The sequence below is a fragment of the Sturnira hondurensis genome, unplaced genomic scaffold (genome assembly GCF_014824575.4).
Source record: "Sturnira hondurensis isolate 20B ecotype Veracruz unplaced genomic scaffold, ASM1482457v3 Scaffold0015056, whole genome shotgun sequence".
NCBI classification, from domain to species: domain Eukaryota; kingdom Metazoa; phylum Chordata; class Mammalia; order Chiroptera; family Phyllostomidae; genus Sturnira; species Sturnira hondurensis.
The window spans coordinates 1,905,290-1,932,059 of record NW_028087687.1 but is presented as its reverse complement, the minus strand read 5'-3'; the positions used below and the strand labels follow the sequence as shown (position 1 = coordinate 1,932,059).

General features: G+C 42.8%; 1 protein-coding gene across 2 annotated transcripts; it reads left to right on the top strand.

Annotated features, from left to right (window-relative positions):
* Positions 1-192: 192 nt before the first annotated feature.
* Positions 193-17,313, top strand: CHRNA9 (cholinergic receptor nicotinic alpha 9 subunit). 2 transcript variants are annotated; one of them, XM_037064291.1, is made up of 5 exons: positions 193-616; positions 970-1,058; positions 2,019-2,173; positions 8,829-9,361; positions 16,699-17,313. In XM_037064291.1, the coding sequence occupies exons 1-5, from the start codon at positions 553-555 to the stop codon at positions 17,238-17,240; spliced, it is 1,383 nt and encodes a 460-aa protein (XP_036920186.1). In that variant the 5' UTR covers positions 193-552; the 3' UTR covers positions 17,241-17,313. The 2 variants fall into 2 exon arrangements, with proteins under 2 accessions (XP_036920186.1, XP_036920185.1); XM_037064290.1 differs by having other exon boundaries at positions 913-1,058.
* The last annotated feature ends 9,457 nt before the right edge of the window (positions 17,314-26,770 follow it).

The window sequence follows — 26,770 nt, the reverse complement described above, 5'->3', positions numbered from 1 at the left end:
GGGGAAGGGAGGGAGAGAGGGAGAGAAACATCAATGTATAGTTGCCTCTTGTGTGTTCCCCTGCTGGGAACTGGCCTGCAACCGAGGCATGTGCCCTGACTGGGGATCGAACACCAGCTGATCCCCAGTTCTCTGGTTTGCAGGCCCGTGCTCAATCCACTGAGCTACACCAGCCAGGGCCTGAAAAGTACCGTCTTTTAAGATGGAATCTCGAAGGTATCAGGCGCCTACCTGTATTTCCCTGGAAGTTTGATCTGGATGCTCCTGCTGAGGGTGGCTAGGGACCCTCAACTGGGATGGTCCTTCCAGGGCAGCACGCCCAACCTAACCCACCTGGGACTCTGGGCATCGCAGCCACTGGAGCTACCAGTCTCAGATTACAGGGGAGGAGAGATATCCACCCTTCAGTCTCTCTGTGCAGTGCAAACCTGAACTCTCCCATCGGCTGCTGTGAGACTGCTCCAGAGTAGAATCTTTGTGCCCAGCCCCTTCCCATTCACGGTGGGGGAGTCACACTGCCTCTCTGGGAACTAATAGAGGCTCAGAAAAGAGATGAACTGGTCCCATTCCTGCATCTCCTTTTGTTGGATTTACTTTGCTGCCTTCAGACTGAGAGGTAAGAGACTGGTGGGTGGGTAACCATCTCTGTTCATTTGGGGCCACTCCTTTGGTGGGAGGTAGGGTGGACCAGCAAACAGAACCAGTGATCTAACTGCAAAGAAGTGTTCTATGCTTCCTACTGGCTCACACTGATCCCAGTGGGTCCAGCTAGAAAAAAACCCCTAGTCCACCAAAAGCTTGTCCCTAGCTGATGCCGGGTCATTCCCAGTTCTAGTCTTCAGTCTGTTGTTTTTTGTTTTGAAATATATGTGACACCAAATGTTGATCCAGGTTGATCCCCTTTTTGAGCAGTTGCAGAAACAGCAGATGGAAAATATGCCCAGAAGTTGTTCAACGACCTTTTTGAAGATTATTCCAGTGCTCTCCGTCCGGTAGAAGACACAGATGAGGTCCTGAATGTCACACTGCAGATCACACTTTCTCAGATCAAGGACATGGTGGGTACCAGAAAGTGGTGACTCTTTGGCGTGTTGCTTAGAAAGAAACTAACGGTATTTTCCAAAGGGATGTTTTAACTGGGAATGAGAGAGAGAATGAGAATAGACAGCTGCGTGTTGAAGCTGGTGGGGGAAGGGGACACCAGGGGGAGGAAGCGTTCTCCAAAATTAATTTCACTAAGCGCTACCTGTCCTGGCCATTAACAGTACCAGTCTGAGATCATGTAAAGAAAGATGGTCTTACATATTATATGATTCCATTGCTGTGAAATGTCCAAGATAGGCAAAACCACAGAGACAGGAAGCAGAGTGTTGGTTGCCAGGGACGATGGAATGGCGGGGAAAATAGCGAGTAACTGCTTGATGGCCTGAGTTTTTTGGGGTGGGGGGTAGGTGACAAAATGTTCTGGAATTAGACAGTGACGATGGTTGCATAACGTTGTGAATATCCTGGAAGCCACAGAATCGTGAAGTGGTAAAACCACTTCGAAATGGTTAACATGGTGAGCTTTATGTTATATGTATTTTATTCCAATTAAAAAAAAGAAAGGTGGTGGTTTAAGATGACATACCTTATTTAGTGCTTATCTCTGTTTAATTACACAAAATTATGAAACTTGGAAGACTTTTCTTCTGTCCACTGTAAATGAGATTTCCTGACTTTCTCATTCAAAATGAATCACCACTTGATCGTGTTCGAAGAAATCTGGGCAGTCGATTCATGCAAAGATTTGATGGCTTAAATATTTTTTCACTTTACATTTTGAACATTAAATGAAGGAGAAAAAAAATATGGCCTTGGCAGTCAGTCAAGGGGTTAGACTGAGAAAGTGCTCACTTATTTACTGAAAACAGAGCAATGCTCTCGGAATTCCTGTGTGAAGAACAAGTGGTCTAGAGATGAAGGGCATTCAGCGGAGGTGTCTACTGCACAAAATGGTATCTGGGTTCGTTGTGCAGGATGAAAGAAACCAAATTCTGACTGCCTATTTGTGGATCCGCCAAATCTGGCACGACGCGTACCTCACGTGGGATCGAGACCAGTATGACGGGCTGGATTCCCTCAGGATCCCCAGCGACCTGGTGTGGAGGCCGGACATTGTCCTGTATAACAAGTAAGCGCAAGTCAGTAGCTTCTCAGGAGCGAACTTGTTGTTTTAAAAGAATTTAAACAAAATAAAACAAGGAATATTTAAAACATGATTAATGATCAATACCTGTTCCTGGGCCCTGAAATGATGGTCATAAAATCTTAGATGACAAAATAGCGGCTCATAAAACTTAGAGCTACATTCCCCTGTTCAGGTAAGAACTGTACCAGAGGCCGTGTTAGTTTCCTAGGGCTGTGGTGACCCTGTGTCACACACTGAGGAGCCAAAACCACAGAAATGTGTTAACTCACGGTTCTGGAGGCTAGACGTGCGTCATCAAGGTGTCAGTCAGCAAGGCTGGTTCCTTTGGGGGGCTGTGCGGCAGAATCTGTTCCTGTCCACTCCCCTGGCTTCCGGGGGTTGCTGACCATCTTTGTTGTTTCTTGACTTGTAGAAGCATCACCCCAATCTCTGCCTTCATCCTCTCACGGCATTTTCTCTGTCTTGTCTGTGTGCACATGTTCCCTTTTATAAGGACACCAGTTATGTTGGATTAGGTGTCCACCCTACCATACCAATGTGGTCTCATCTTAACTAATTATATCTCCAATGACTATTTTGGATAAGGTGGTATTCTGAAGTGCTGGGGGCTAGGGTTTCAACCTATGAATTTGGAGCAGGGGCCCAATTCATCCCATATTAGGGTGTTCGCTTCTCCAAGATCAGGTATCAATAACAATGATACTACTAAGATTAAATCAGAATGGGCCAGTTAGAAGATGGCCTGTGAATTTTGGACTTTGCATGGAGTGGAGGATGTACTAGATTGCAAAGGGCCTTGAGTAAATGGATGGGTAAGGTTTATGTTTCTCAAACTGTAAAGTACACATGAATGACATGAGGAGCTTGTTAAAATACAGATTCTGATTTAAGTGGGTCTGGGGTAGAGCTTTTTGTTCTGCATTTGTATAAGCTCCAGATGTTGGTCCTGCTGGTCCACGGACCCCAGTGTGAGGAAGGACCAGACTGGTCTGTCGCAGTTCAGGCCCAGCTGCTCCACGCACTGTCAAAGGGGCTCTGTCTCTCTTTATTCTGGAGCTCAAGTTTCTGTGGGTTGGGAAAGGTTTGTCTTTGGCTCAGAACAAGGTGAACGAGGGGAAGCTGTGGACCTCTCCCAAGAAGGAGCTCAGCCTGCTAGTGGGCATGAGTTCCCCTTCAGGAAGCGGTGCTGGTGGGCTACAGCCTGGATTTTAGTCTCACCCCTTCCTTGGAGAGCTCATCCAAGGATTATGACCTCTTGAAACATCACCCTGGTCCTGCTGACCATTCCCCACTCTGGGCGGCTAGAAGAATCTTCCATATTCTTTCCCAGGCAAGATAACATCCACGTGCTTATGCTTTATCGTTCCAGTTCCTCACCTACCCACTCCCCGCACGCATACACAGACAGGGTGAGAAAAAGCCATGTCCTCTGATACCTCCTCTCATCAACAGGGTGTAGGAGAATAATCAGCAAATACAGTTTACATAGAGCACTTACAGCATTCTGTAAATTCTAACAGTTCCTCCTGGAAAACAAACCATGCTGGTTCTCCTGTCCTTCCTGTTTTGAGTGGCTGAAGTAGTGCCCAACTCTTACTGAAATGCCCCAAGGCAACTTTGTGGGGTGACCTAAGTCAGGCTGATCGCAGATCCCCCTTATCAGAGAAACCAGTTGTACGCTCATGGGCTCACACAAACCCACTGTGGCTTTGGTCAATTCTGGCCCCATTCTCTTTCCATTGAGATGTGTGAGTTCTGTTCCCCAACCTTTCACACACAAACTTTTCACCACACCAGTTAATCAACACATTTCCGTTCCTCTGGGTTGACTCTAACCTTCCCTGCCCTCCCACCCCAGGCAGTCTGTTGCGTTCTCCTTCTCAGTAACGCCAGACTTTTATTAGTTAGAGGACACTCTAAATGTAGCTATTGTTGGATGTCTTTTGTATTTTTTTCAACCATTGAAATGAGAATCGAAGAGAATTATATGATTAGGCAAAAGAGGGACCCCCAATTATAACCATTTCCCCGACCCTGGTTGTTCTAGCTGAATCCCTGGACCTACAGAATCTTCTGATCCCAGATATAATATCACCACTTCCCCGAAGCTGGTACAGAACCTTGTAGACCACAAAGTGGGCTGTCTGAGTGGTGGTGGGGAGAGGAAAGAGGCATCTAAGGGAGGGGATGCAGTTCAGTGTGATATAGTTCAGGTAGAAAGATGGCTAACATCTAGATTCGCCATTGGTGCCTAAATCCCCAGTCTCATGGGGTGAGACTTGTTAGGGAGGATCTGGATGGTGATAGGCCTGGAAGTTGGCGCATATGGGTAGTGGTTGAATTTGTTGGTGCTTAGTTTGGAAGAGAAGTGTCCTTGGGAAGACCTGATGGCTGCCTTAGGCAATCGTAAAGGAAATGCGGCAGAGAAAAGAGAGATGATTGCTCCAGAGAACAAAACCCAAGACAGTGAAAAGAAATTAGGGGGAAGATAAGCAATTAAAAAAGAATAACTAATAACTTGAGCAACAAATTTTCCCAAGAGGCAGTGAACTCTTCAGAAAGAAAATGGTTCCAGCAAACACTGGCTCTGTTACCAAATCGGTAAAGGAATAAGCAATTGGGGGGTCAAAATTCTGGTGACATTATTTAGTGTAAGTATATGGCTAATATAATGCTTAGTATAAGTGGCTACAAGAATTGCTGACAGTTTTAGATTCAGGAAAGAGTGGATTATAGAAATTCCAAATGTGCATTTATTATTATGCGAGTTCTAATTTTTTTTTTGTTAGAGGGAGGGGAAGGAAAGGAGAAAGAGTGGGAGAGCAACATGAATGTGTGGTTGCCTCTCATGTGTCCGCTACTGGGGACCTGGCCTGCAACCCAGGCATGTGCCCTGACTGGGAATTGAGCCAGCGACCCTTTGCTTCACAGGCCTGTGTTCAATCCACTGAGCTACACCAGCCAGGGCTCTAATTGTTGGGTTTTAATGGGTAGTTTTAATACTTTAATACTAGTAAGGAATTGGGTACCCTATTGTATTCAGAAAGATTTTCTAGCATTTAGCTTTGAATTTCAGTTAAGTAGCATGCATAAGTGATTTTCCACTGGTGTGCTGCAAGAATTTCTAAAACATGCAATATCTGACTATTTAGTCAGGGGCACTGATCTCTTTTCCTTTATATTGTTTCAAAAAAAAAAAGACAACAGCCAACACAATAATAACTGTCTGGTATGAATGAATCAAAACCAAAATTATGACTATTTTTTGTCAAACTGACAAAAATATATATCTTGGGGTATGCCACAGAACTTTTTAATTAGTTTATGTGTGCCACCAGATAAAAAAGATTGAAAATTGCTGGCCTAGGTGACTGCGAGGATAGCGAAGGTTTTAGATGAGATTGCAAATAAGGGAGGAGGAAGAGGAGCAAGTTTGGAAGAAAAGATGAGGAGTTTGGTGTGGGAGTGGTTCAGTTCGGGGAGCAAAGGAATATCCGCATGGGGATGACCAATGAAGGAACTGCAGAGGCGAGCCTTAAACCTGGGAAGATCAGGGACGGAGATACCAGAAGCTCTTTAACCCTTTGTGGAACTATTCAAGGAAAGAAAGAAAATGGCTGAGGTTAGAACTGGGGAAGCTCTCCACTGAAGAATGTGCAGAGGACGCTTGGAAGAAATGGATAAAGGGGAAGAAGGAGAACTGAGAGAGAGCTGTCATAAAAACCAAGGGAGGAAGGATGTCTAGGAACAAGCTGCAGTGTGAAATGCTTGGGAAGAGTGGAACAAGATAGGCACTTAGAAGCCATCTTTAGGTTTGTCTGTTTGTGAGTCATGAATGACCTTTGAAAGAGAGCCTGCTGGGAGGAGGCCGAGCTGCAAGAATGCAAGCAAGGTGGGGACGTGACAGCAGCAGGTATCCATTACTCTTGAGAGCATCTGTCCTCAAGACAGAGGGGAGGAGGGGAGAAGGAAGGAGGGGAGAAATGTGGGAAGTGCCTGGGAGGAGGAGAAGTTGGTGGTAGAGACTTGGGTGACAAAGTTAGGAAGAGACTGGAGGAGCCAGAGAGAATACGAGAGACCGAGAGAAGCAAAATCCCGAAGGAGATTTGGGAGGAGAGGAATCACAGTGCCCAGGGGAAGTTAGCCTTGGAAGACAAGGGAGTTTCTTTTTAATGTGGAAGCAGACAAAAGGGGGTACTCGAACAACTGAGACATTGGAGAAAGAAAGGGTTGGGTTGCGGCCTGGAGTGAATGGACACATCCATGCTGGGTTCCGGGCAGTCTCTGGTGATGGAGAAACGGGCTGGCCCTCATTGTGCTGTCCTGTACCAGGCCACGCCTCCAGTTCTGGGGATGGGATTCTTACAGCCCCCTCCCGGAGAGGCCTGTGTGCTCAAGTGCAAGGCGACTCGAATCAGTTTAATCTTCCATCAGCCACAGCAGGGAGGAGAGGCTGCCTGGAGGACACCAAGTGGAAGAGGAAAGGGAGGAAAAGAGGGAAACAATTTAAACATTCTCTTCCAGTCATGCGGTTCTCTTGCCCTCCATTTTGAACTTTTGTCTCTGGAATTTTTTCATATTCCAGTTGAGAACATGGAATCCAGTTACAGTGAAGGGGAAGAGAAGAAGGTTATATGTATATATGGCACTTACTGTGTGTCAGGCAAAGTTGGGGTTTTATGGAGTGTGGTAGAAAGAATGATAGCCCCCAAAGAGTCCACATTCACATTACCGAAGCCTGGGAATATGTTACCTAACAGAGAGGCAAAGGGACTCTGCAGGGGTGACTAACTTAAGGACTTGAGATGAGGAGATTACCCTGATGGGACCAAGGTAAACACGGGTCCTTGCAAAAGAGGGACAGGAGGGTCAGGGTAGGAGGTGCTTTGAGGGCAGCAGAGGTCAGAGTGATGGAAGGAAGGAACCTACTCCAAGGAATGCAGGCAGCCTCCAGAAACTGGAAAAGACAAGGAAGTCACCAGAAGGAATGTGGCCTTGTCTCCATCTTTGTTTTAGGATTTCTGACCTTTAGAGCCACAAAGATGTTCAATTTGTATTGTTTTAAGACAATAGGTTTGTGGAAATATGTTATAATAGCAATAAGAAATTAATACATATAGTTATATACTTAATATAAGGTTTAAAGAAGAAACTTGAGGTGTTACAATCCCTGCTTTCACAGGCTAGTGACAGAAATGTAACTTGCTCAAGTTTATAAAACCTGAACCAGGTTTTGAACCCCAAATCTCTCTATGATTATTTCTATGATGTCAGGACACTTTCTAAAGGAGAATGAACCTTATTTACTTAGTCAACCCATTTACTTTCTTACCACCTTTCTTCTGTGCAAGGCATTCTGTAATGCGCTGAGGAATGAGTTAGGATTTTAAAAGTCAGTCTATGGCCTCAAGGAATAGTCAAATAAGAAATGTATGTAAAAACTATAATACAGGGTAAAAACATAAAGTCCTTATAACATAGAAATACAGTGCTGTGGCCCTCCAAGATGGAGATTTTATTTGACTGGAGAGAGAGGGAAGGCTTCTCATAGGTGGGTCTTTTTTTAAAGTACTTTTATTTATTTTTAAATTTTATTTTTCAATTACAGTTGACATTCAATAGCATTTTAGGGGGATCTTGAGCAATGTGTCAGATTTCTACATGTAGGATATTATAGATAGAAAAAGGAGTTTGAGGAAAGGAGGGAAACTCACAGGATCTGTTACCGTTTCAGCCTTGGTTGGGGGAGTGCAGGAGACCTTGGGAGACATTGGGCTGGGCAGTGGGATGGGAGTAGATCATGCAACATCTAGACTAAGATACTGGGCATGAAGTGAATAAATAGGAATGTCTTTAAACTCCCCCTGAGCTAGTGGGCTTCGTTGTCCCCTGGCTCTGGTGAATGGGGGGCACCAGTGGGCAGTTAAAGGGGGAAAAAGTGAGGACAGGGTCTGTGTCCCTTTGCTCCCTCCCTGGAGAGGTGTCTTGTCTGGCAATCCCTGGACAGAAAGTCTTAACTCCTATTATGGCTTAATCAGCAGTCCATCGCCTTGCAGTGGTGGTGGGCAAAAAGTAATTTCCTAAAGGAAAATAAAAATTCTGTGCCCCCAAATGCCAGGCATAAATGTGGACAAAGAAAAGTTATCCAGAATAAGTGATTATCTCTTAAACTGTGGGTGAATGAACTTTTTCTGTTTTCCAGATGTTATACAATAGACATGTACAACAGCAACAAAAAGCTATTTTAATATTCTTGTGCCCAAAGTTAACAAAGTCAGGTGCGCAGAGCCTCCCCTTTAGAGTTCAGCTTTGACAGGTTTCCTTTTGGTCCGGCTGCATAAACCATTTCATTGTACCTGGACCAAGAGAGTGGCATTGGGACTAGAGAGGAAGGGACATAGAACACACATTCTTTAAAGGAAGAGTCTGGGACGACTTGCCCCTCACTAGTCACAGGAGACAGAGGAGAAGAGAAAATTAGAGTTGATTCCAGATTTTCAAGACAAAGTGATAGGGAGAGTGGTGGCCCATTGCCAAAGACATGAAAGCGACGGGCACAGGCTGGTGAGCTGTCTCGAGTGGGAAGCTGGCAAGTTCCTCCAGCAAGCTGCTCTCCTTTTTCTTCTCTCACCTCCAGGGCTGACGATGAATCTTCCGAGCCTGTGAATACCAATGTGGTCCTGCGATACGATGGGCTGATCACCTGGGATGCACCAGCCATCACCAAAAGCTCCTGTGTGGTGGACGTCACCTACTTCCCCTTCGATAACCAGCAGTGCAACCTGACCTTTGGCTCCTGGACCTACAATGGCAATCAGGTGGACATCTTCAACGCCCTGGACAGCGGAGACCTCTCTGACTTCATCGAAGACGTGGAATGGGAGGTCCACGGCATGCCTGCGGTGAAGAATGTGATCTCCTACGGCTGCTGCTCGGAGCCGTACCCTGACGTGACATTCACCCTCCTTCTGAAGAGGAGGTCCTCCTTCTATATTGTCAACCTCCTCATCCCATGCGTCCTCATATCTTTCCTGGCTCCCTTGAGTTTTTATCTCCCGGCAGCCTCTGGGGAAAAGGTCTCCCTGGGCGTGACCATCCTTTTAGCCATGACTGTTTTCCAGCTCATGGTGGCAGAGATCATGCCGGCCTCAGAAAATGTCCCTCTCATAGGTGAGTTCAAGCGTCTTATTCTTTGAGCCTAACTTTATAGTGGCTGGGGTTATACCTGTGCCTTTAAAACTTAGAACAATTAGGCCATTCACACTCCACACAGGATGTCGCATACTTTGTCTAGGGTCTTTGGTTGGGATCTCTGGATGCAGAGGTGGCTGTTGGAAACTAAACTGGTCCTGTGGTCTCCAGAGTGACCCAAAGGAAGAGTGAGGGGTGATATGGCTCAGAGCAGTGATTCTCCAAGGGGGGTCCCCGGACCCACAACATCAGCGTTGGTTTAGAGATGTGAATTCTCGGTGCCCACCCTAGACTTAGTGAATTAGAAACTTTGGGAGTGAGGGGTAGCACCTGTTTTAAGGAGCCTTCTGCGTGATTTTGATATACTTTGTATTCAAATCTAAAAACCACTGGCTTACAGTTAAGGGCCTTGATTTGGAGGTCAAAGAAGTCTGCATTTGAACTCTGACTCCCCTCATTTCTGTCAGTCTTAGACAAACTACTTGATCTTTGAGTCTCTGCCACATCGTGTCACTGCTACCTCATGTGCCGTTGCTTAGGGCAGAACTGGCACATGGTAAGTGTTGAGAAAACAGTGGCTGTTTTTATCTTTTCACATAACAAGGGGTCTCTTCTTGGGAAGAGTGGCAAACATGATAGAAACGATAAACCAGATTTTTAAGCCTCCCATCTATTTTTAATGAAATAATTCTCAACCTCTATTGGGTCTAATAGGTATGGGGTGGCTTGTTAGAGTGTGGGTTCCTATACTGAGAGAGTTTAATTTAGTAACCTTTTGAGAATTTGAGAATTTGAGGTGATTCTAAAGTAGATCATGTTTTTATCCATCTGTAATAATGAAACGTCCCTCTAAGGGTGGAGCATGCACTGAGACTGCTAGTTCTGCCTTCTGTTTTGTTTTTAAGATTTTATATATTTATTTTTTCCTTTTTTTATTGATGTTCAAATACAGTTGCCTCCATTTTCCTACCACCACTTTCCCCCACGCTATCCACGTCCACCTCCCACCCTCAACCCCATCCCCCCTTGGCTCCGTCCATGGGTCCCTCATTTACGTTCATTTACGTCCCCTTCCCTTCTTTCCCACATGATTTCCCTCTCCCCTCCCCTCTGGTTACTGTCAGTTTGTTGTTGACTTCAATGCTTTCTGGCTATATTTTGCTTGCCAGTTTGTTTTGTTAATTAGGTTCCACTTTTTGGTGAGATCATACGGTATTTGTCTTTCACTGCCTGGCTTGCTTCACTTAGCACAATGCTCTCCAGTTCCATCCATGTTGTTGTGAAGGGTAGGAGCTCCTTCTTTTTTTCTGCTGCATAGTATGGTACATTGTGTAAATGTACCATAATTTATTGATCCACTCATTTACCGATGGGCCCCTAGGCTCCTTCCAGCTCTAGGCTACTGTAAAGTGTGCTGCTATTGGGGTGCATAGGTTCTTTTGAATTAGTGTTTTAGGCTTCTTAGGGTATAAACCCATCAGTGAATTGCTGGGTCAAAAGGTAATTCTATTTTTAGTTTCTTGAGGAAATTCCATACTGTTTTCCACAGTGGCCGCACCAGTCTGCAATCCCACCAACGGTGCACTAGGGTTCCCTTTTCTCCACAGCCCTGCCAGCACTTGTTGTTTGTTGATTTGTTTATGATGGTCATTCTTACCAGTGTGAAGTGGTATCTCATTGTAGTTTTAATTTGCATCTCTCTGATGGCTAGTGATGCTGAGCATCCTTTCATATCCTAGAGCATCCTCTCTAGGCTCTCTGTATGTCCTCCTTGGAGAATTGTCTGTTCAGGTCCTTTGCCCATTTTTTAAAATATATTTTATTGAGCCCTGGCTGGTGTAGCTCAGTGGATTGAGCTCGGGCCTGCGAACCACATGATCGCAGTTCGATTCCCAGTCAGGGCACATGCCTGGGTTGCAGGCCAGTTCCCAGCAGGGGACTCACGGGAGGCAGCCATAGACTGATGTTTCTCTCCTTCTCTCCTTCCCTTCCTCTCTAAAGATAAATAAATTAAATATTTATAAAAATATATATATTTTATTGATTATGCCATTACAGTTGTCCCATTCCCCCCTTCACTCCCCTCTACCCTGCACACCCCTCCCCCACCATTCCCCCCCTTTCCTTCATGTTCATGAGTCACAGGTTCTTTAGATTCTGTATTTCCCATAGTATTCCTGCCCTCCCCCATCTATTTTCTACCTACCATCTATGCTACTTATTCTCTGTACCTTCTCCCCCCTTTTCCTCCTCCCACTCCCCTGTTGCTAACCCTCCATGTGATCTCCATTTCTATCCTTCTGCTCCTGATCTAGCTGTTCTCTTAGTTTGCTTTTGTTTTAGGTGTGGTTGTTAATAACTGTGACTTTGCTGTCCTTTCACTGTTCATATTTTTATCTTCTTTTTCTTAGATAAGTCTCTTTAACATTTCATACAAGAAGGGCTTGGTGATGATGAACTCCTTGAATTTGATCTTATCTGAGAAGCACTTCATCTGCCTTTCCATTCTAAATGAAAGCTTTGCTGGGTAGAGCAGTCTTGGATGTAGGTCTTTGGATTTCATGACTTGGAATACTTCTTTCCAGCCCCTTCTTGCTGGTAAGGTCTCTTTTGAGAAATCCGCTGACAGTCTGATGGGTACTCCTTTGTAGGTGATTGTTCCCTTATCTCTTGTTGCTTCTAGGATTCTCTCCTTCATCTTAATTTTGGCTAATGTAATGATGATGTGCCTTGGTGTGTTCCTTCTTGGGTCCAACTTCTTTGGGACTCTCTGAGCTTCCTGGATTTCCTGGAAGTCTATTTCCTTTGCCAGACTGGGAAAGTTCTCCTTTATTATTTGTTCAAATACATTTTCCACTTGTTGCTGTTCCTCTTTCCCTTCTGGTACTCCTATAATTTGAATGTTGGAATGTTTAAAAATGTCCTGGAGCTTCCTAAGCCTGTCATTTTTTTTGAATTCTTGTTTCTTCATTCTTTTCTGTTGTTTCTTTCTTCTTTCTGGTCCACTCTATTAATTTGAGTCCCAGTTTTGTTTCTGTCACTATTGGTTCCCTGTATAATTTGCTTCATTTCACTTAGTGTAGCCTTCATTTTTTCATTTAATTTGTGACTAAAATCAACCAGTTCTGTGAGCATCCTGGTCACCAGTGCTTTGAACTGTGCATCTGATAGGTTGGCTATCTCTTTGTTGCTTAATTCTATTTTTTTTTTTGAAGCTTTGATCTGTTCTTTCATTTGGGCCATTCTTTTTGTCTTGATGTGCCTGTTATGTAGTGAGGGGTGGAGCCTTAGGTGTTCACCAGGATGGGGCAACCTAGTTGCTGGGTTGTGACGCTGTATGTGGGTAGGGGCCATCAGAGAGGGAACAATGGTGCTTGTTCTGCACTCTCTGCTGGATTTCAGTCCCTTCTGCCACTTCCCCCAAGCAAATTGGGCCCTTCTGGTGATGGTCCCTGGGTGGATGGGCTTGTATATGTTCTAGGATCTTGTGGGTCTTCCCAACAAACTCTCCTGTGAGTCTGGAAGTCTCTCCCGGCACCTCAACCCCCACAGGTGTTTTCAATCAGTGCTTTTACGCTCTATTTCCCAGCACTGGGGCCCTGGGTTGTGTGATCTGTTTTGGTACCCATTTCATCTGGTTTATCTGGATGCAAATGTGTGGCCGCAGTCAGCCAGCTGCCTTGCACACCGCACCCCTCCACAATCGGCTGCCTCACTGGATCTGCCCAGTGCCAGCCCGAGGATTCGCCAGCCACCACTTTTTTTTGCCAAGACCCCTCTCTGTCCAGCCACCCAACTCTGCCCTTCCTCTGGGTCTGGATGAATATTTCTTCTTCAACTTCTTGGTTGTCGGACCTCCATACAGTACAATTTTCTGTCAGTACTGGGGGGGGGGTTGTTTCTAAATTTTTGATGTTCTTATTTTGGTTGTGCAAAGTGGCACAGTGTATCTACCTACACCTCCATCTTGACTGGAAGTCCCATACATATCTCAACACCATTTGTTGAAGAGGCTCTTTTTATTCCATTTTATGTTTCTCTCCTCTTTGTCAAATATTAATTAACCACAGAGACTTGGGTTTATTTCTGGGTTCTCTAATCTGTTCTCTTAATCTATGTGTCCATTCTTATGCCAGTACCAGACTGTATTGATTACCGTGGCCTTGTAACATAGTTTGGTGTCAAGTATGGTGATCCCACCTACTTTGTTCTTCTTCCTAAAAATTTTTACAACTATTCAGGGTCATTTATGGTTCCATATAAATTTTTGAAGTGTTTGTTCTATATCTATGAAATATGTCATTGGTATTTTAATAAGGATTGCATTGAATCTATGAATTTCTTTGGGTAGTATTGACATTTTGATGATGTTAATTCTTCCAATCCATGAACATGGTATATGCTTCCATTTATCTGTGTCTTCCTTGATTTCTTTCTTCAGTGTTGTGTAGTTTTCTGAGTACAGGTCTTTTACCTCCTTAGTTAGGTTTATTCTGATGTATTTTATTTTTCTTGTTGCTAGAGCAATCGGATTTTTTTTCCTGATTTCTATTTCTGATATTTCATTGTTTGTGTACAAAAATGCCTTTGATTTCTGCATATGGACTTTGTATCCCGCTGTTTTGCCAAATTCACTTATTAGATCAAGTAGTTTTTTGGTGGAGTTTATAGGGTTTTCTATGTACACTATCATGTCATCTGCAAATAATGACAGTTTTACTTCCTCCTTTCCAGTTTGGATGCCTTTTATTTCTTTTCTTGTCTGATCTGAATTGCTGTGGCTAGGACTTCTAATACTATGTTGAATAAAAGTGGTGAAAGCAGACATCCTTGTCTTGTTCCTGATCTTAGTGGGGAAGCTTTTAGTTTTGCTCATTATGACGGTGGCTGTAGGTCTCTCATATATGGCCTTTATTATGTTGAGGAATGCTCCCTCTATTCCCACTTTGCTGAGTGTTTTTATCATGAATGGGTGTTGTACCTTATCAAATGCTTTTTCCGCATCTATTGATATGATCATATGATTTTTGTCTTTCCTTTTGTTTATTTGATGTATTACATTCATTGATTCATGAATATTGTACCATCCTTGCATTCCTGGGATGATTTCCACTTGATCATGGTGTACGATCTTTTTAATGTATTGCTAGATGCAGTTTGCTGATATTTCGTTGAGGATTTTAGCATCTATGTTAAAATGGAGGAAATGGAGATGACTGTACTTGAACCTCAATAAATGTTTTTTAAAGATGCTTACCCAAATCAAAAGCTAGACACACTTTTTAGTTCCTTAAAGTAGGTAATGAGGAGACATATTTCAGAACAAGAGATGTAGAGACCAATATCAAAGGGATATTGCATTTCCCCTTTACCCTCTACTGAATCCCTTAATATCCAATATTTAGATGTTATTACATTGGTTTCTCTCTTTGGAAGTTTGTTTCTATGTCTCTCCAAGCAAGACACAGACATGCAGGCACATGTGCGAACACACACACACACACACTTTTAAAGAAATAGACAGAAATGTCTCTACCCCCTACTCTACCAGTAATAAAGAAGAGGTGTAATGACATTTTCATTACCTCTTCTGAGAGGCAGAAATAATGGACAGTAATGACATCCAATCATAACCCTATTTGAAACAACATTAATCGGTAGGTCCCTCCCTATCCTTCAGCAGCGACATTCAACAGCAAGCTGGCTGTTTCTAAAGAGAGATGTCTCAGGACATGTCTGAGGAATTCTGCAAGCATTACTTCTTCTATTTCTGTGATAATATAAAAATGCATTTTCTTTAGGAAAGGTGCACACAGATCTTGGGAATATATATTTAACAACCACAATTTATTTGTTACACCAAAGAAATGTAATTCCAGTCTTACAAAAATGTGTCAAGTTTTCTTCATGAAATACAGCATTTGATCAGGCATCTGGCCCTTAGCCTTTACCATATTAAGAAAAGTTCCATTTGGTTTTAGTTTACTCAGAGCTTTTAACAAATAATAAATGAATGATGAATATTATTAAATCCATTGTTTTCGTCTGTTAAGATAATCATGTGAATTTTCTTTTTCACTTAATTCCATTAATGTAGTGAATTAGGTTTTCTGATGTTCAACTAAGCCCTCCTTTTTCATGATGAATGATCATTTTAATACACCAGTGGGTTTAGTTAGCTAAAAATTTTTACAGGGCTTTCTCAAATATGTCTATAAGTGGCATAACTTTACTATTTCTCTTCTTGTTACTTTTGGAATCAAGGCTAAATTGACTTCATAAAATAGCCAGGTGATTTTTCTTCTTTTTCTTTTTCTGGAACAACTTGAATGAGTTACCTATTTCTTAAAAGTCTGGTAAGACTCGCTAACCTATCAAACCTTTTGGTCCTGGAATATTTAAGGGGAGAGTAGATAGAGGTATTTGATTAATTCCATTTCTATTCAAGCATTCCTTCTTCTTACACTAAATTTGACATCTGATATATTTCTAGAAATTTCAGATAGGATTTTCAATTGCATCATCATACAGCTATTTATAAGATTACTATATTATTTTCTAAATTTTTATTTAGTTATTTTCTCTTTTGTATACTCTCTTTCTCTCCCCACTACCACATGCTTCTATTTTGTCAGTGGCCTTAGCAATAATTTATCAATTTCATTACTTTCATGACTTTTCATATAGCTTGCTTTTGTTCATCATCTTGGTTTTTTTTTCTGTACTTTTACCTTTATTTTTGTTGCTTCCTTCCTTAAATTTTTTCAGGAATATTTGCTTTATGCAATCATTTGTTGAAGACATAGGCCTATTTAGGACATAGTGACATAGTGTCTCTTCTTTTCCAATAGTAATGAACTTTCACACTAATGAGGTCTGAAGACCATTCTGAGAACTGGCCGAGATCATTAATTATTTATTTGTTTGTTTGTTGAAAGTGAAAGCTTTTCACATCATGATCTCAGCAAACATTCATAAACCTTTGAAGTTGGGACAAGGGACCTTGTGGAGGACTTTACACGTATCACCTCAACTGAGCCTCACAGTGTTCCTACTAGTTAGATACCATTGTTATACTCACTTTACAAAGAGAGAAGCTGAGGCTTAGCAGGATCACACATATAACTTATTTCAGGCCACAAGGCTAGTGAGTGACAGAGCTGGAACTTACACCCACGGAGTTTGATTCAAAAGTATGTACTAGAGCCCATTCGTATATATAGCTTCCTTTTAAAAAGTGTTTGGTTTTTGAGCCAAACGGTTGAAGGACAGTTTGAAGGACAGTTTTGAACTGACTTGGTTGCGATATTTTCCAGGAAAATACTACATAGCCACGATGGCCTTGATCACAGCCTCCACTGCCTTGACCATCATGGTGATGAATATCCACTTCTGCGGGGCTGAGGCCCGGCCAGTGCCCCCCTGGGCCAGGGTGGTTTTCCTGAAGTACATGTCCAGGATGTTGTTCGTCTACGATATGGGTGAGAGCTGCCTTAGCCCCCGCCGCCACAGGGAGCAGGACCACCTCACGAAGGTTTATGACAAACTTCCAGAGCCCAGTCTGAATATAGCCAGGAACAAAGGCCTTCCCAGAAAGAAGGAGATGAACAAACTCGTAAAGAATGACTTGGGGTGCCGGGGAGAGAACCCGCAGGAGGCTGACAGCTACTGTGCACGGTTCAAAGGGCTGACGAGGAATATCGAATACATCGCCAAGTGCCTCAAAGACCACAAGGCCACCAACTCCAAGGGGAGTGAATGGAAGAAGGTTGCAAAAGTCATAGACCGATTCTTCATGTGGATATTTTTCATTATGGTGTTTGTGATGACCATTTTGATCACAGCAAGGGCAGATTAGTAGGTATTTGGTATGTGGGGATAAATCAATAGAATTCCCTGTGATCTACTCTAATAATTCTTCCAAGAAATATATATATATTACTCAGAGCTTTTAACAAATAATAAATGAATGATGAATATTATTAAATCCATTGTTTTCATCTGTTAAGATAATCATGTGAATGTTCTCTTTAATTCCATTAATGTAGTGAATTAGGTTTTGTGTAATATATATATATTACACATATATATAATCTATATATATAGACACAAATATATAATTCATAATTTAGGTGTTATGTTGTCTTTAATTTTTAATTTCAAATCAAGAAAAAAGAGAAAACTCATGGGCGTGGACAACAATGGGGTGATTGCAGGGGGGGATGGGTGGAAGTGGAAGAGGGTATAAGGGGGGTAAATGGCAAGGGGGGAAATTGGGACAACTGTAATAGAACAGAAATAAAAAATTGTTTAATAAAAATAAATTAAAATGGTAATGGAAAATACAATAAAAATAATGTATAAAGAGAAAAAATCAAACCAATATTTTAGGTACCTGTCAGGTTAAATTAAGCAAGAGGGACAAAAGTTCATGGGTAGGAATGGGGAGAAAATAGAGGACTCTTTTATGGCCTACCATAGTGGTGAGGGGCTGGCTTCTGGATCACACAATTATTCTCCCCTTTAGCAGTACAAATAATGATGTAAACTACATTACTGTTTAAAAGTTAAACTCATTTTCCCCTTAGTCCCTATTAAAATATGCTTTTAAGAAAGGAAAATAGTCACATATTCCTTAGTGTGGTTTAAGTCTTCATATTATCTCTCTCAGACACGGGGCCTTTCAAGCCATATCTCATGCAACAGAATAAAACGCTTTGTCCCACATAAAGAAAGTCGAAGGATCAGCAGCTCAATGGGGAAGAACGTTTTCTTCATCATGGTGATGTCACATATGTTGGTGGTGTTTTATAGAACCCCTAAAGATGAAGTTGTTCTTGCATCTAGTCTTTGATTGGAACAAGACTGTCAGTGAACTGGGCTCATTCATTCATTCATTCATTCGCTCATCCACTAAACATTTATTGAGTGTCTCCTACATATATCAAAGCTACGTGATTCATGTTTGCACTGGGTGTCATAGCAAATCTTATGCATAAGGCTGATCACTTTTGATCTTCACAACATTCTGTAAATTAAGCAGGCAGGTCTTTTCTAGCCCTCTTTTACAGAGGAAGAAACAGTGTCAGAAGAAGGTGAATGTAAGCATCCTACTGCCCCACCATCCCACTGGGTGGTGAGCAGAGCTCGGATGACAACCCTCAGCACCGTGACTTTGAGGCAGGGCCAGGCCTGCTAAAGCCACATTGTTTTTAGCCACAGCAGGTCATGATTTAGGGTAGGGGAGACGGAGAGAGCCTCAGTCTGAATTCTGAATTTCTGTCTTAAATTACTTCCTTTGCTTCTCAACTTTTGATTTCCAGCTCCTCAATGATTCTTTTCCCAGTTAAAAACAGGAAAAGAGAAGTAGAGAGAAGTCAGGGGTTACCCGAGGAAAGAGAGGGCAGTAGTTGGTTTAAAGATGTAGACATTGTTTTTTATTCTTGTGTTGATTTATTTGCAAAACATTTATTGTGCACCTATTATACACCGATGCTATGTCAACTTTGGAGGGAACACACGCAAAACATGGTCTAACCCTTCGGTTGCCCGCATATTGCTCTCAGTTCATTAAAGAAGACAGTCAAGAAGATAGACAAATACAATGTGGTGTTGAAAGTGCTCTCACAGAAACATGGACAAAATGCCATGGGAATAATAATGATGACTCTGTTTGAGGGAAAGCTTGGAAAAGACTTTATGCGTTTATATATAACATTTGAGCTGGGCTCTGGAAAATGAGTAGGAGTATGTTGGAGAAACAAAGGGGGTAGGCATTGGAAGGCATTAGAGAAAAGAGCATGAACAGAGCTTCGAAGAGCAGAGGCCCTTAGTCTATTCATGGACTAGATTACACGCGGTGGGACAGAGATAACTTGGAATCTGACAGTTTTTCTTTTTTATTTTAATTACAGAATTACTTGTATAGTTAAAGTTGCATTTGGTTGCAAATAACAGAAAACCCAGTGGACCATGTCTTCAACAGATAGAGATTATTCATCTACACAGAAACAAACCATAGTTACAAAGTCCAGGGATCTTCCCATTTTTCCCCTCTGTTGTCTTAAAGCATTAAAGTTGTGGTGATACGTTACAGCAGCAACAGAGAACTAATATAGGACCCAATGAACAACTCGGTGTATGTAACTTTTTCCGTGTTTTAGATTATTTGTTTGTAACCAGATTGAAATAATTGAACCATGCTAAAAAAAATCAAACTTTGCCTTGAAAACACTGGGGAAACACAAAAGGATTTAAAGCAAGGGTGTGATTGTATCAGATTCGTGTTTCAGAAATGACTGTGGTAGTGGCTACGAGATTGTAGAGAAAGAGAGAAAAGACAGAGGGATCTGTTGGAATGTTTTTGTTTTTGTTTTTATATTCACCAATTCAGGGAGGAGATAATGAACTTTGGACCCAAGATGGTAGGAACCAGAAAACAAATCATAAAGTATTTATAACCTAGAATAGACAACACTTGGTGACTATTTGGATAAGGGGTTAGAGAGGGCAAGGCTTTGAGAATAGTTTTGAGCTTTCTGTCTCGGACAACAGAGGTGAAGAATAAAGGAAGACTGGGTTTAGGAGGAAAGATTTCTGTTTAGGACATGTGGACTTGGAAATGCTTATAGGACATCCTGGTGGAGATACCTAGTAAGTAGCTAAAAATTTATTTGGAACTTTGGAGAAACATGACAACTTAAAAAAAATTAACACTCAAGTTAATTGTTAAAGAATTTATTAAGTGGTTTCCATGGGTAAAGCATGGCGCTACAAACCCAGAGAGAGTCAAATGAATGGAAACACACTCTTTGCCAGAATTTCTGAAGCTTAGAACAGTCGCGTGTCATTAAAGCAGCAGCTACCTAGTTAATCTGTCATTTCTCCATTCACGCAGCTGCTTCCACAAGTATGCTTAGTTCCCCTCCAGGCCTACGGCCCAGAAGCTCTGTCATTATTCTCTTGTAATCCCTTGTGATAAGGATATTCTCTTTTCATCCTCTGTGTGCATTAAACAGCAAAGCACGAGCCCATTACTCATTAAACAATTGTTGAGTGGATGAGTGAGTGAGAGGAGGAGCTGTAGGAGGGTCCAGCACAGTGCCAGGGAGTGTGGACCCTAACAGGAGGCCTATCCCATTCAGCAGATAAATACAAATACCAGACAGGTTAGAGAGTTTGATGAAAAACAAAGTTTATGAGAAACCGTAGGAAACTTTCTAAATAAAATGCTCCACCTCACTAAATTTTAAGGCTAAGAAACAGGAATCCGGGGCCCTTGGAGGGAGAGTAACAAAAGGGTTGGTTGGGATTGGGTAGTTGGCTGAGGGGGACATGGTGCTAATGGGAGACTTGAGGGGGAGGAGTTGCCCAGAGAAGAGTTGGGGAAGTGCCAGGTTGCAGGCAGTGGAAAGGACAGAGTTCAAGCTTAAGGGCAGAGCAGAGCTTATTATTAGCTGAGAAAGAGAAAGGAGGCCTGAAAGACAGCACATTATGATGGAATCGGTGACCCCCAAGAGATGAAAGAACAGAGCTGGGTCAGGCAGTGCCTTGCAAAGTTTAAAAAAACACCCATGACTCTGTTTAGACTGGCTGTCTTGGTGCACCAAGGTGTGCCTGGGTTTGCTGAGGTCCTGACCTTTGTTCTTTCTTCTTTGTTAGACTCTGTCTACTTTTCCATCAGCTCATTGCTCACACCAACCCTTGCCAACCCGGCCGTGGGCAAACCTGGCAAACGGACTGTCTTGGTCAAACTGGAAACACAGGTTTTGGAACTTCTTGAGCAATAGTGGTGAGGCCACTTGCAAGTCCTCCACTCCAGAGGCTTACAAAGAGCTCTCTGCCTATTTCTTCCTTCCTCTCAGATCACAGCTTTAGAGCAGAGCTTCGCTGTGAAAACTTTATGAGCCTGTCGATATGTCCAAGCCTCTCTAACCCTTAAAAAATAAACCCTGTGATAAAACCTCTTCAGTCTTTGTGTATTTCTCTCTCTTTACTCTCCCAGCCAAGGTTTCTTTCCACATCAGTCAGGGTTTCAGCAAAAGACAGGTGGCGTGTTCAAATTAGGATAATTCAAGGAAGGTGTAATAAAGAACTCTTGCCCTGGTTGGTGTGTCTCAGTGAATTAAGCACCAGCCTGGGAACCAAAGGGTTGCTGGTTTGATTCCCAGTCAGGGCACATGCCTGGGTTGTGGGCCAGTTCCTGGCAGGGGATGCATGAGAGGAAACCATACATTGATATTTCTCTCCCACTCTCCTTCCCTTAACCCCTAACGATAAATAAAATCTTAAAAAAGAACTCTTTATAAAGGTGTAGGCAGGATGTAAAGAAATGCACGGAGTGCTAGACATCCCAGAACTGGCAAAGCAGAGTTATTACTGCTCGGAGGCCTGCAAGGAGGCGGAAGGGGGTGGTTCCTTGAACCCAGCTGGAGAGAGTTGTGATCTGGGGTTGAGTGAATGCGGCAGACTGTAAGAAGGGAATTAGGGGACTGTTCATCCCCACCTCACTCTCTGTCTTCCCTCCAATCTCCCAGGGCTCACCACTGGCCAAACTCAGTGGAGTCACTGGAATCTTTTGATGTTGCCTTGAATTTCAGACAGACAGAAGGGTGGCAAAGGAGAGAGGGTGGATCTGGAGGGACAAAGGAGAGACATCTGATGCTTTCCCTCACTCTGACTCAACTACATTTAAAACCTGACTTCTTTCACCCCACCCCGCTGAAACTGCTCTAGCCAAATTTACTATTTGGTAGTTGACAAAATCCACGGGATACTTCTGAGGCCTCTCTGTTGCCTTTGACTGCAACTGACCACTTCCTCCTTCTTGAACCTTATCTCTCATCTTCTGTGTTACCACTTTCTGTGTCATAAAAGGCTCCTTCTCAGAACCCATGGCTGGCTCCAGTTCTCCCTCTTCTGGTGAAGTTGGGTGTCCCTAAGTGGTCACCCTCAGCTCTCCTCCTCCACGCTTTTCACCCCTCCGTGCATCCCGACGGCTCTCCACACCACCTGTGCAGCCTCAGGCTCTGCTGAGCGCTGAACCCAATGTGATCTGCATGCCAACTGAGTATCTCCACTTGAACATCTCACAAGCTTTCAAAGTCAGCATGTTTCAAACGAAGCTCATTATCTACATTGCCACCCAAGTCTACCCTTTCTCCTGAGTTTCTGTGTTATATAGCTGTACCAACATCAATTCTACCACCTAGGCTAAAAGCCAGGCAGTCGTTCTAGATTCTTACCTAATCCCACATGAAAACAGCCACTGATCCTGTCACTCCTGCCTGATAAGTAATTTTCAAATCTGTCCTCTTCTTGCTCTACCCCTAGCAATTGCCTTATTTCAGCTCTTTGTCATTTTTTGCCTGGACTATTGCAGTAGTACCTTAACTGGGCGTCCTATCTCCGGTTTCTTCCGCTTCTATTCCACCTACTTCATGGCTGCCAAACTGATCTTATGACTCTGCCACCTAAAACTTTTAAATGGCTAACTAAGTACCTACAAGTTGGACAACGCCCAACTTCCTTAATATGATATAGCAGAGATTAGAAATGTGTATATATGTGTTTTCTTTTCTGCTGCTCTACTAAGAGGTGTTGCTTTGTTCTCTCCAAGGATATAAATTGTTTGTTTGGCATAGAAAGTAACCCCCTACTGTCTCTTGCAAGAGAAGTAATCAGACCTTTTCTGTTGTGAGAGTGAAACCTCTGGGAGCAATTTGGGGTCTTTGTCATGAGAAGAGAGATAGAAATAAGACCTTTAGTGTTTGATGAGTCAAAAAGGAGGAGCTGGACTGGCTTCCCATCCTGGGCACGTGACTCGGGCTGAGCTAGGCATATACCTTTGTAACAGGGTGCAGCCAAAGGGGGGACCCCAAATAGGAATTTGTAATGGGGTCCAGAACTGGGTGTCCAGGAAATATTAGAAAAAATATATAGGATGTCTTCAACCCCCCAAGTCTGAGTTGGGGAATGGGATACATGGAGCTGGGCCATTGACAGCTGTTTGAAATAGCAACAGTTTTGCAGATAACCTCGAGAATGGTCATTTAACTAACCTTTAACTGGTTTCATAGATATGTTAAACAGCTGTGGCCATGCTTTGAGCCAGGGGGATGGGAGTGACTTCCACCCAAGATGTAACTGGGAGGCAACTCCCCTTGGTTACAGTGTCTGTGCAAGAGCTTGAAGATGATTGGCTCCACACCACAGGGCCACACCTGCCCAGACTTATTGTGGCAGTCTGGTAAAGCTGGAAAAATATGGGAATGCTGGCAGCTGTGGCCAATTGTGGGAGAAGTCAGCAATGGTGCGGCACAGGAAGATTGATGCCGGGATTTAAACTTGGGCACGGAAGCCATGCAGGATCTTTTGGGACAAGGCAGCTTGGGCAGAGAAGAACCACGGACTTCTACTTCTTTTTCTGAGATACAGTACCTTGGACTGGACAGAGGGGGAAGAAAGGACTGTGCGTTTGTGGGTATTCTAAAGGACTTTGGGGTCTCAATGAAGATATTAAGTTATTACTCTTAAGTCTATATAACTCTTTAAATAAATAAAACCTTTCCTTTTCACCAATCTCTGGCATTGAGAGACGTCTTTCCCTGGTGGTGGGCAAAGCAAACCTAGAATGGGGTGGGGATCCCCAGAGATAAGAGTGGGTCCATTTGGTAATAGTATATCGTTCCTCCCACCCCCAGGTCTGTTCTGTGACACCCTCACCTGAGACCTGGAATCTTAAAGTTTATGCGGAAAGATGAAAATGGAATGCCAACAGCCAAGAACTATCTGCAAAAGAAGCCTGAAAGGTACTTGCCTGAGAAGCTCCTGGAGGCTGTGGGAAGCACATCAAATTAGGATTAGGCTAGAGATGGACAAAAGTGAATGAAGAAACAAACAAAAATCAGTAAAAATGAATTGAGAATTCAGAAATTCGCAGTGTATGCGAGAATTTGATATATGATAATAAAGATAGCTCAAATCAGTGGGGTAAGGCTATCTTTAAAAAAATAACTGAGACTTCTATCTTAAATAAGATACCAATATTAATTTAAAATGGATTAAAGACAAATGTAAAAAGCAAAATCAAACAATATGAATTCCATAAGAGAGGAGACCCTCCCCTTGGGCAATGGCAAGGTGGCAGGGTTCACAGCCGGGAATGCCTCCGTGGGAGTGCTGTTGGACCCAGGCAGGAGACCGTGAAGCCCAGGTGGGTCCAAAGGCTGAGCAGAGCCACTTTGAGAAGACAGGCCCATGTCCAGGCGGCAAACCCACCAACTGTGCTCCTGGCTACAGACCTGGAAACAGCTCCTATGGACTTGACTGAGCCTCACCTGGCTTTGGCCCTGCCTACAGCACCATCTGCCAAGGGACCCCACGTGAGACATGTCCTCCCTGTAAGTATGGCCCATCATCCTCAGTCTGACTGCAGATCCTGAAATGGCCCAGTGACGGGGCTCCAGCCCCTCTCAACCACAGGCCAGGAATGCACCCACCTGCCCAGGGACCCACCAGGAGACATGCCTGTCTGTGCCCCACAAGCTGGGCCCACCTGCTTGAGTCTGACCAATCCTGAGGCAGCCCTAGGACTCTGTTCCGGCCCCTTCACCTTCACTCCAGGAGCAGCCCTGCCTGCCCAGGCTCCTGAGGGAGGCATGCTCCTCTGTGTCGTCGAAGGCAGGCCCAGTAGCCCTGGTCCGAATGCAGATTCTATCACAGACCTATGGTTTGGTTCCAGGCTCTCTTAGCCATGGTGTGGGTCCACTCCCATCTTCCCACTGACTTTACACCCCAAAGAACTCAAAAGAACAAACCAAGCCCAAAGTTAGCAGAAGGGAGGAAATAAAGATTAGAGCAAAAATAAATGAAATAGAGATGCAAAAGACAATAGAAAAGATCACAAAACTAAAAGTTGGTTTTTCAAAAAAAAATTAAACAAAATTGACAGTACTTTAGCTAGATTAACCAAGAAAAAAAAGACAGTGAACTCAAATAAAATTACAAATGAAAGGGGAGACATTACAACTAATACCACAGAAATACAAAGGCTCATGAGAGACTACTATGAACAATTATACACCAACAAATTGGACAACCTGTAAGAAATTACTAGACACATACAAGCTACCAAGAGTGAAGAAACAGAGAAACTGAAAAGACCAATAACAAGTAAGGGGGTTGAATCAGTCACCAGAAACCCCTAACAAAGAAAGCTCAGGACCAGATGTCTTCTCTATGAATTCCACCACACTTAAAGAAGAATTAATATTGATCCATCTCAAACTCTTCCAAAAAGTTGAAGAGAGCTTTACCAAGTAGGTATCACCTTTCTACCAAAGCCACATAAGGACCCTGCAAGAAAAGAAAATTGAAGGTTAATATCATCGATGAACATAGATGCAAAATTCCTTGACAAAAATTCTAGTAAACTGAATTCAGCAGAACATTAAAGCAATCACACATCGTGAACAAGTGGGATTTATCCTTAGGACACGGATCACTTAACATGATACACTGCATTAACAGAATGAGGGATTGCAGTCTTCATATGGTGTTCTCGCCACACACACACACGCAAATGGTAACTATGTGTGAGGATGGATGTATGAATTAACCTGATTGTGGTAATCAGTTCACATTGGCATATATTAAATCATCACCTGATATACCAAAACTATCGTGTATTACCTAAATGTATATATAATTTTCACTAGTTAATTACACCTCAACAAAGCTGTGGGAGAAAGAAAATCTAGGTTACATATTTAGAAGGTTACATAGTAGATATTTTTTAAATTGAAATATAACTGATATATAACATTATATTAGTTTCTGGTGTACAACAGAAAGATTCTATATTTGTATATATTGCGAAATGACTACCACAATAAGTCTAGTTAACATCTGTCAGCATAGTTCTAAAATATTTTTTCCTGTGATGAGAACTTTTAAGATCTACTCTGTTAGCAACTTTTAAATATGCCATGCAGTGTTATTAATTATAGTCACCATGACATTTATTGAGATCTTCTTAATATCGGAAGTTATAAAATCTATTAAGAAGCTAGACATCAGAAGCTATAAAAGAAAAGATAGGCATATCTGATTACATAAAAACTAAAAAAATGTATTTTAATTTTTAGTTATATTTATTGATGATGCTATTACAGTTGCCCCAATTTCCCCCCCCTTTCCCCCTTCCACCCAGCTCCCTGCACTCCCTCAGGCCATCCCCACACCATTGTTCAAGTCCATGGGTCATGGATATAGGCTCTTTGATTACTCTGTTTCCTACACTGTACTTTACATTGTCATGGCTATTCTGTAACTACCTATTTGTACTTCTTAATCCCCTCATCTCTTCACCCATTGCCCCACCTCCCC

Coding starts and splice junctions, on each gene's coding strand:
- CHRNA9 (XM_037064290.1), top strand. CDS start 553: ATGAACTGGTCCCATTCCTGCATCTCCTTTTGTTGGATTTACTTTGCT. Junction 2,174..8,828: donor GACATTGTCCTGTATAACAA/GTAAGCGCAAGT, acceptor TCTCACCTCCAG/GGCTGACGATGAATCTTCCG. Junction 9,362..16,698: donor AGAAAATGTCCCTCTCATAG/GTGAGTTCAAGC, acceptor GATATTTTCCAG/GAAAATACTACATAGCCACG.